General features: G+C 53.0%; 1 protein-coding gene across 2 annotated transcripts in view; it reads left to right on the top strand.

Annotated features, from left to right (window-relative positions):
- crebl2 (cAMP responsive element binding protein-like 2) overlaps positions 1 to 10,000 on the top strand; it is a 12,505-nt gene that overhangs the window by 1,133 nt on the left and 1,372 nt on the right. The window contains exons 2-3 of one of the 2 annotated variants that reach the window (XM_078273216.1): positions 1,376 to 1,612; positions 2,346 to 2,626. In XM_078273216.1, the coding sequence (XP_078129342.1) occupies positions 1,376 to 1,612; positions 2,346 to 2,489 (381 nt within the window). In that variant the 3' untranslated portion in view covers positions 2,490 to 2,626. The remainder of the gene's footprint in view (positions 1 to 1,375; positions 1,613 to 2,345; positions 2,627 to 10,000) is intronic. The other variant, XM_078273217.1, reaches the window with a different exon arrangement.

Genomic DNA, 10,000 nt, shown 5'->3' on the forward strand with positions numbered 1-10,000 from the left:
TAATACTGTATCTGAAGTCTCTTTATATAGACCTTAGTGGTCCCCTAATACTGTATCTGAAGTCTCTTTATATAGACCTTAGTGGTCCCCTAATACTGTATCTGAAGTCTCTTTATATAGACCTTAGTGGTCCCTAATACTGTATCTGAAGTCTCTTTTATATAGACCTTAGTGGTCCCTAATACTGTATCTGAAGTCTCTTTTATAGAGCCAGTCCCACAATGAGCTTTCCTTAGGATGTGCCATTTCTGTGTCTGTAGCTTTAAATGCTATTGAGGAGGAGGAGGGGGGGGCAAGGTGGAGGGTGGCCTTGACCAGCTGCCACTTTGCTTGTTTGAAAGCCATGATATCTCTCTCTCTTTCTCATGGGGGGGCCAAATTCTCTGGGCGGCAAAGCAGAGAAAGGGGCGGTAACCTTTCCCCTTATGACGTCATAAAGGGAAGATTCCAGATCGGCCCATCTGAGCTTTCATTTTTCTCAAAGGCAGAGCAGGATACCCAGGGCTCGGTTTACACCTATCACCATTTCTAGCCACTGGGGGGGCCATAGGCAGGCTGGGGGAACTCACATTAATGTTAAAAAACCTCAGTGAAAATGTCATGCCATGGGACCTTTAAATGATGTTAAACGATGCTAACTGTAATGTTAGCTAACCCTTATTTGTTAACAGCCTACAAACAAGTAAGTGTAGAGTTTGATAACTGTTTTAACGTTAACCCGGTGGATTGTGACGCTATCTTTTTCCAAATATGTTCGTTAAACGATGCTAACTGTAACGTTAGCTTGTACAGAAGATAACGTTACTCAATACTCAGATATTTAACTTTAAGTTATTTCAGTAAAAGTAGAAATACCACCACCGATATACCAGAAATAATCGGTTACAAGTAAGTCCTGCATTCAAAGTCTAACTTTTTAGCCAAATTATCAGCATCAAAATAATAAATAGAGGACAGACAGTGAGGTAATGTCACTGTCAGCAGAGAGAAGCGAGGGATGAAGTGAGAGAGAGAGAGAGACATCAGCGTCACATTGACGTATGCAAGGTTTCTGTGCGTGACATTGTTTTCGGAACACAGATACGTCCATCCATCTTCATCCGCTTATCCGGGGTCGGGTCGCGGGGGTAGCAGCTCCAGCAGATACGTTGTGCCAGGAATTACAGTTGTTACGTGTTCAGTGGGACTGTGGACTCATCTAGTCCAGCCATGTGTTAGCTAACATTACTAGCAGAGACGTTACTGCTCAGCTGCTTATTAGTCAAGCAGCTAAATCAACCAGGCTTTGTTATCAATGCTTACTTTTTTATAGTTTCAGTCTGGTTTTCATCTAAAATAAAAAAAAAGGTTGTTAACAAATATATCTTTGCCATAGTGTCCCTCAGGGCCGATGACTGACTCTGTGTGTTGTCAGATGGTGGCTGGTAAAGTGAAGAAACCGGGCAAACGCGGCCGCAAGCCTGCAAAGATCGACCTGAAGGCCAAACTGGAGCGGAGTCGTCAGAGCGCCAGAGAGTGCCGAGCCAGGAAGAAGCTGCGGTACCAGTACCTGGAGGAACTGGTCTCCAGCAAGGAGAGAGCCATCTGCGCCCTGCGGGAGGAACTCGAGATGGTAAAGACACATCGTCATCATGGAGGACGTTAAATACGTTTATCTGTGTTTTAAGCCCCCAACGTCTAGGCCACTAGGATTAGGCAATGGTTAGGGTTAGGGGTTAGGGGTAGGGTCTTAGATTTTGGAGATCGTAATATGACATAAGTGTCTTCTCCTGGGTTTAAAGGCTGCGTTACAGTAACGTGATGTCATTATCTGAACCTACCGGACTGTTGTAGCTGTTCTATTATTTGCCTTTACCCACTTAGTCATTATATCTACATTACTGATGATTATTGATCTGACATCTCATTGTGTAGATATTTTGTGAAAGCACCAATAGTCAACACTACAACATCGTTGCTGTATCGATATCGAGGTACTTGGTCAAACATATCGTGATATTTGATTTTCTCCATATCGCCCAGCCCTAATTCAACGGTGGGTTGCAGTTTTACAGCTTTTTTTCAACGTAAAATGAAGACTAGAGCGCTGCTAACTGAGCTCCAGGCTGCAACACAACAAGCTGAAGTCGCGAGGACCCACGAGATCTCGCAAGTTCACGTATGATCACGCGTTATAACAGCATGTAGTTTCCAGTCCCTCCAGAAAAAAGGGATTGGAATTGTTTTAAAAGTACCTGTCCGGCATCGCAATCGTAAAACTCCAAACGATGCCCAACCCTACTCGTGCAGCCCTGGTGCTATATGTAATAAAGGTATTATTGTTATTATTTCCCTGTGTGGTGCAGTACAAGCAGTGGTGTTCGGCCATGGATCAGGGGAAGATCCCGTCAGAGATCAAAGCTCTGCTGACCGGAGATGAGCAGAAGCTGCCCCAGGGCGCCAGCGGCACCAAGACGTCCAAGAAGAACAACATCAGCAGCAGCGCTTAACCTCCCCCTCCCCACCCCCCCTCAGAGACTGACCGTACCAAACAATCATCTCCACACCCTGCTGCATGTACTTAACCTCCCCCAGCTGTTAGCATATCTATTCTTTGTTTCCCAGACGCACACGGAGCTGCGTTTATGTAAGTAATCTCTGAAGTTTTTAGACGCTTTCAGACCAGAAATTACACGTTTCTTCAACAAATATTTCAGCTCTCTGTCCTTCATCAGAGACTGTTTCTGCTTTCTTAATATGTAGTCCATCAATCAGACCAAAATACCATGAATACTTACTCATAAAACAACATTGGGTCATCTTTTTTCAGAGTACTTCCAACCCATAATGTCTCTTCAGACCTAAGACGGTTTAGAGAGGAACTCGGCTTCACTGGATCACTTTTAATATTATGACTTTTAGACATACTGTACTATGACTTTTAGACATACTGTACTATGACTTTTAGACATACTGTACTATGACTTTTAGACATACTGTACTATGACTTTTAGACATACTGTACTATGACTTTAACACATACTATACTATGACTTTTAGACATACTGTACTATGACTTTTAGACATACTATACTATGACTTTTAGACATACTGTACTATGACTTTTAGACATACTGTACTATGACTTTTAGACATACTGTACTATGACTTTTAGACATACTGTACTATGACTTTTGGACATGTTATACTATGACTTTTAGACATACTATACTATGACTTTTTAGACATACTGTACTATGACTTTTAGACATACTATACTATGACTTTTAGACATACTGTACTATGACTTTTAGACATACTATACTATGACTTTTAGACATACTGTACTATGACTTTTAGACATACTGTACTATGACTTTTAGACATACTGTACTATGACTTTTAGACATACTGTACTATGACTTTTAGACATACTGTACTATGACTTTTTAGACATACTATACTATGACTTTTAGACATACTGTACTATGACTTTTTAGACATACTGTACTATGACTTTAACGACATACTATACTATGACTTTTAGACATACTGTACTATGACTTTTAGACATACTGTACTATGACTTTTAGACATACTGTACTATGACTTTTAGACATACTGTACTATGACTTTTAGACATACTGTACTATGACTTTTGGACATGTTATACTATGACGGTTTTTGTTAATAAATGTGAATAGAAAAGGGTTAAAGAAGGGTGTGTTAACGCCAGCTGTATATTATGTATATAAAATGTATTTGTCTTCTCAGTCTGTCTGTCTTTATACAGTTTTCAATAATTCCTGTTTTTCTTTCTGAGAACAAATGTGAACGCTACAAAAATATCTCCAAGTCTAGTTCCTCATTTCATTTAATCCAGAGATCTAAAAGTGTCTTTTAAGGCCCAGACACACACAGAGTAAAGCCAGCGGGACTGATCAGTCTCCCCGAGTCGGTCCAAAAACTCGGTCCTTCAGAACACCGAAGAGACGAGACGTAATACGTCTCCATAACAGCAGGCGGCGCTCATCTGGATTGTCGCCCAAAAAATGAAAACCAGCAGCTGATTGGACGAACGAGTAGAGGTGAGTAGAGTAGAGGCAAGGCGAGAGCGTAGAGAACAGGCGAGTAGAGTAGAGACGAGTAGAGTAGAGACGAGTAGAGACGAGGCGAGTAGAGTAGAGACGAGGCGAGTAGAGACGAGGCGAGAAGAGGCGAGTAGAGGCGAGTAGAGTAGAGAGCAGGCAGTGAGGGCAGGCGAGTGAGAGAGTGAGCGAGGCGAGTAGAGACGAGGCGGTAGAGTCAGGCGATGAGCGAGTAGGGAGCGAGGTGGTAGGCGGGCGAGTAGAGGCGGGCAGTGGGTAGAGGAGCGAGGACCGAGTAGAGTAGGGACGAGGGCGAGGAAGCGAGGCGAGTGGAGTGAGACGAGGCGGTGGGGGACAGGCGGTAGGGGACGGAGGCGGTGGAGTGAGACGAGGCGAGTGGGGAGCGGGCGGAGTGGGGCGAGGCGAGGGAGTGGGGCGGGGGCGAGTGGAGGCCGACGAGGCGAGACGGGCGGTAGGCAGGCGAGGAGAGAGTAGGGCGAGTGGAGAGTGGGGAGCGAGGCGGTGGAGTGGGAGACGGGAGGCGGTGGAGAGTCGAGTGGGGCGGTGAGGCGGGTGAGAGTAGAGGCGGGCGAGGGCGAGAGAGAGGCGAGGCGAGACAGAGGCGAGGCGAGTAGGGGGCGAGTGGGGGACGAGGGCGAGTGGGACGAGGCGAGGGCGAGTAGAGGGCGAGCGGGAGCGAGGAGAGAGACGGGGCGAGTAGAGGGCGAGGCGAGTAGGGGCGAGACGAGACGAGTGAGAGAGAGAGGCGAGGCGAGTAGAGACGAGGCGAAGAGGGACGAGGCGAGTGGGAGAGTAGAGACGAGGGCGAGTAGAGGCGAGGCGGTGAGAGACGAGTGGGCGAGGGAGGCGAGTAGAGGGCGAGACGAGACGAGTGGGAGAGAGGAGACGAGGCGAGCGAGTAGAGACGAGGCGAGTGGGAGGGCGAGACGAGGACGAGGCGAGTAGAGGAGGCGAGGCGAGTAGAGAGAGCGAGGGCAGTGGAGAGAGGCGAGGGCGAGTGGGAGGAGGCAGGGGACGAGTGAGTAGAGGGCAGAGGGAGCGGGCGAGTAGGGGGAGAGGCGAGGCGAGTGGGGACGGAGACGAGGGCGGTGGGGGAGTGAGACGAGGCGGTGCGAAGTAGAGACGAGGCGGTGAGGCGAGTAGAGGCAGTAGAAGAGGCGGTGAAGGCAGTGAAGAGAGGCGAGTGAGACGGGCGAGTGGGGACGAGGCGAGTGGGGACGAGGCGAGTAGAGACGGAGACAGTGGAGAAGAAGGAGACGAGTGGAGGCGAGAGGGGCAGTGAGACGAGGGCAGTGGAGAGAAGAGACGGGCGAGTGGGGAAGGGGCGAGTGAGACGAGGGCGAGTGGAGTGGGGACGAGGCGAGTAGAGGGGCGAGTAGGGAGTGGAGGGCGAGGGGCGAGTGGGGCGAGTGGGAGTGGGACAGAGGGGCAGTGGGGGCGGTGAGGAGAGGCGAGGCAGGGAGTAGAGACGGGGCGAGTGGGACGAGGCGAGTGAGGGCGAGACAGGCGGTGGGAGGCGAGCAGAGACGAGGGGCGGTGGGGGCGGGACGAGGGGCGGGTGGGAGGGCCGAGTGGGGCGAGGCGAGAGTGGAGGCGAGACGAGGCGAGTGAGAGGCGAGTAGGGACGGGGCGAGTGAAGAGACAGTGAGACGGGGCGAGTAGGGGCGAGACAGTAGAGAGAGGCAGTGAGAAGAGACGAGGCGAGTGGGAAGAGGCGAGTGAGACGAGGCGGTGGGACGGGGCCAGTGGAGAAGAGACGAGGGCGAGTGAGAGAGCCGGGGCAGGGAGTAGAGAGAGACGAGAGGCGCGAGTAGAGGCAGCCGAGAGATGAGCGAGTAGAAGAGACGAGGGCGAGTAGAGGCGAGGCAGTAGAGGCAGTGAGTAGGGACGTAGAGGCAGGCGAGTAGAGGCAGGCAGTAGAGGCGTAGGACGCGCAGTAGAGAGGTGGGGCAGAGGTGCGAGGCGAGGCGGGTAGAGAGCGAGTGCGAGCACGAGACCCAGTGACTGAGTGGAGGCAGGGAGAGATGGGGGCGAGGCAGAGTAGAGAGTGGGCGAGAGCAAGGCGCAGTAGAGAGCGAGGGGCCAGTAGAGTACGAGTAGAGACGAGACGAGTAGAGAAGAGGCGCAGTAGAGGCGAGACAGACGAGAGTAGAGACGAGGCCAGTAGAGATGCGAGTAGAGGCGAGGCCCAGAGGTAGAGAAGAGAGCGGAGTGGAGGCGGGGTGAGGTGAGGCGCGGGAGGCCCAGGTGGAGTGAGCCGAGGCGAGTACGAGAGCCGAGGCGAGTAGAGCGGTGAGAGAGGCGAGAGCGCCAGTAGAGCAGTAGAGCAGGACGAGTGGAGGAGACGCAGCGATGAGCAGATAGGGCAGCGAGCAGAGACGGCAGGAGTAGAGGCGAGACTGGGCAGAGCGAGTAGAGGCGAGTGGGGACAGGGCGAGTGAGAGGCGGTGCAGAGCAGAGACGAGTAGAGGCGATGAGACGAGGCGGTAGGGGACAGTGAGTAGAGGGCTAGTAGATGCGAGGCTGGCGAGGGAGAGGCGAGGCAGTGGAGTAGAGACGAGCGAGTAGAGAGAGTGATGAGGCGAGTGAGCGAGGGCGAGCGAGTGAGACGAGAGGCGAGGGTGAGCGGATGGGCGATGGGACGGGCAGATGTGGGACGAGGCCGGCGGAGATAGGCGAGTGGGGGCGAGGGCGAGTAGAAGTGGCGCAGTGGAGACGAGAGCGAGTAGCGATGTAGAGCGCCAGAGGGGCAGTGCAGGGAGTAGGGAGAGCCGAGGCGAGTAGAGGAGCAGCGGATGCAGCTGGCCCGAGTGAGGGCGAGGCGAGTGAGAGGCGAGCCCAGTAGAGAAGAGGCGAGTGAGGCAGTGAGGGAAATGGGCAGAGGCCAGTGGGACGGGGCGAGTGAGGGCGAGGCGATGCAGAGCGAGGCGAGTGGAGCGAGGAGCGATGGGAGTGCGCGAGTGGGAAGAGTGAGTGCGAGCTGCGAGCGGGGGCGAGTGGGGCAGTAGAGTGGGAGAGGCGGTGGAAGTGCGGTGGGTGAGCGAGTGGGTGGGGGAGCGCGGGGCGGTGGAGTGGAGAGTGGAGGGCGGTGGGAGGCGAGGCGAGTGGGAGACGAGGCGGTGGGACGGGTGGGGCGAGTAGGGTCGAGGCAGTGGGGACGGGGCGGTGGGAGTGAGGCGATGAGGGGCGGTGGGGGCGGGGCGGTGGGTGAGACGGGGCGGTGGAGTGGGCGGGTAGGGGCGAGTCGAGGCAGGGCGGAGTGAGAGGCGAGCGAGGGCGAGTGGGGACGGGGCGAGTGGGAGTGAGGGAGCGAGGCGAGTGGGGGAGACGGGGGCGAGTGGGGACGGGGGCGGTGGGACGGGGCGAGTGGGGCGAGTGAGAGTAGGGGCGAGTGGGGGCAGTGGAGGCAGTGGGAGCGAGGCGAGTGGAGAGACGAGGCGGTGAGGGCAGTGGGGGACGAGGCAGTGAGAAGAGGCGGTGGGGGCAGTGCGAGTGGGGGGACAGGGGCGGATGGGACGAGGGCGGGGCGAGTGGGAGAGCGAGGGACGAGGCGAGTGGGACGAGGGGCGAGTGGGAGGGCGAGTGGGAGTGAGGGAGCAGTGAGGGCGGTGGGGAGCAGAGGGCAGAGTAGGGGAGTAGAGGGACGAGTGGGGGCAGTGGGAGTGGGGGACAGAGGGCGGTAGGGGGCGGTGGGGACGGTGCGAGAGGCGAGAGAGAGAGGCGGAGGCGAGAGGGGCGGGAAGCAGGCGAGTAGAGGCGAGTGCGGTGAGCGGCGAGTGGAGTGGAGAGGGACGAGAGCGGAGTAGAGCGAGTGGGAGTAGCGTGGGAGGGCAGTAGGGGAGACGGGGCGAGTGAGTAGAGAGAGACGAGGCGCCAGTGGAGACGAGTGGGAGCAGAGGGGCGAGTGGGGAGACGAGGCAGTAGAGTGGGACGAGGCGGTAGGGCGCGAGTGGGGGCGCGAGGCGAGTGGGGACAGGGCGGTAGGAGAGGAGGCGAGTGCGAGGCGAGTGGGGCGAGTGAGGGGCAGTGGGGACGGGGCAGTGGAGAAGGGGCGGCGAGTGGGGGACGAGGCGGTGGGGGCGAGTGAGGACGGTGGGGCGAGGCGGTGGGGCGGTGGGACGGGCGAGTAGGGACGAGGGCGGTGGAGGGGCAGGTGGGGGGCGAGTGGGCGGTGGGGGCGAGAGTGGGGCGAGTGGGGGCAGTGGGGGCGAGTGGGGCAGTGGGAGGCGAGTGGGGCGGTGGGGGCGAGTGGGGGCGAGTGGGGGGCGGTGGGGCGAGTGGGGACGAGGGCGGTAGAGGGCAGTAGAGTGGGGAGGCGAGTAGGGGCGAGTAGAGGCGAGTGAGGCGGTAGGAGGCGAGCAGAGGCGAGTAGAGACGGGGCAGTAGGGGGGAGCAGTAGAGGGGCGAGTGAGGGCGAGTGAGGCGAGTGAGGAGACGAGGCGAGTAGAGGAGAGTAGAGGCGAGCAGGTACCATGTAATGGAAAAACGCCGTTATATAATGATCATGGCATTATAATGCAGTTGCACCTTTTCAAAGATCACTTTCATTTCTAAAAAATATTTAACAACTGGAACTGGAAGACATTTTAAATATGTCTTTGATCTCCGTTAGTGTGTCGTCTTTCACGCTGTTGTACGGTTGTGGATTTGCCGTTTGTGACACGTATGTCCTCTGAGTCACGACCTCACCAGACTGTCCGGCGGCCGATTATCTCTCTGTGTGTCCACGCCTTTAGAGAGGCCGCCATTTTCAAACGTTCGTCTTTTTTTCCATATTTTTTGTCGCATTTGTCGACACTTTAGTTGTTTTACTCTCACACTTGTTGCTCTTTTAGAAGTTTCTTTCGACATTTCTTTTGTCACTTTCGCCGATTCAGGGAAAAGGTCGTAATATTTCAAGAAAAAAGTCGTAATATTTAAAGAAAAGTCGTACTATTTTGCCGATTTCGTCAAGCTTTTTTAGTTTGGCGTTCTTTTGGACACGCTTTCATGTTTGTCACCTTTTGCCGAGACTTATAAACGATCTAACAGAAAACAGAAACTGTGAAATATTGGCTGTGTCTCATTCGGCATACTTCCGTCAGTCCACTGCTAACAGTCTCTGACCACTTCCTGCCGTAGTCCCACTATCGATGGTTAATATTGTCCCAAAATGAACACTTATGTTAAAACTCTTACCGGAAATGAGGATCGCAAGTTGAAAAACAGTTTCCCCATGTTTTTTGGGGTTTGGGGCACAACTAGGTGGGCCTTGAGTTTGACACATGTGCCTTAACCACTCCTTGACACAAATGCCTGACCCCAACCAATCGAGCTGCTTCGTAGGGCGGGTCTTGGCGTGGCCGTAGTAGGATTCGTAATTTCGCGTCCTGCACCCCCCAGATATAAAGTGTCCCCACCAATGTTAAAACAAAACCTACACCCTTGAAGAACTTGGCATTTATTGGGACTTTAATTAGTCACATGATTGATGGATGGATGGATGGATGGATATATAGATGGATGGATGGATATATAGATGGATGGATGGATGGATATATAGATGGTTGGATATATAGATAGTTGGATATATAGATGGATGGATGGATGGATGGATATATAGATGGATGGATGGATATATAGATGGATGGATGGATATATAGATGGATGGATATATAGATAGATGGATATATAGATGGATGGATATATAGATGGATGGATATATAGATGGATGGATATATAGATGGATGGATAGATGGATGGATGGATGGATATATAGATGGATGGATATATAGATGGATGGATATATAGATGGATGGATATATAGATGGATGGATATATAGATGGATGGATATATAGATGGATGGATGGATATATAGATAGATGGATGGATGGATGGATATATAGATGGATGGATATATAGATAGATGGAT

The sequence above is a fragment of the Sander vitreus genome, chromosome 17, assembly GCF_031162955.1.
Source record: "Sander vitreus isolate 19-12246 chromosome 17, sanVit1, whole genome shotgun sequence".
NCBI classification, from domain to species: Eukaryota; Metazoa; Chordata; class Actinopteri; order Perciformes; family Percidae; genus Sander; species Sander vitreus.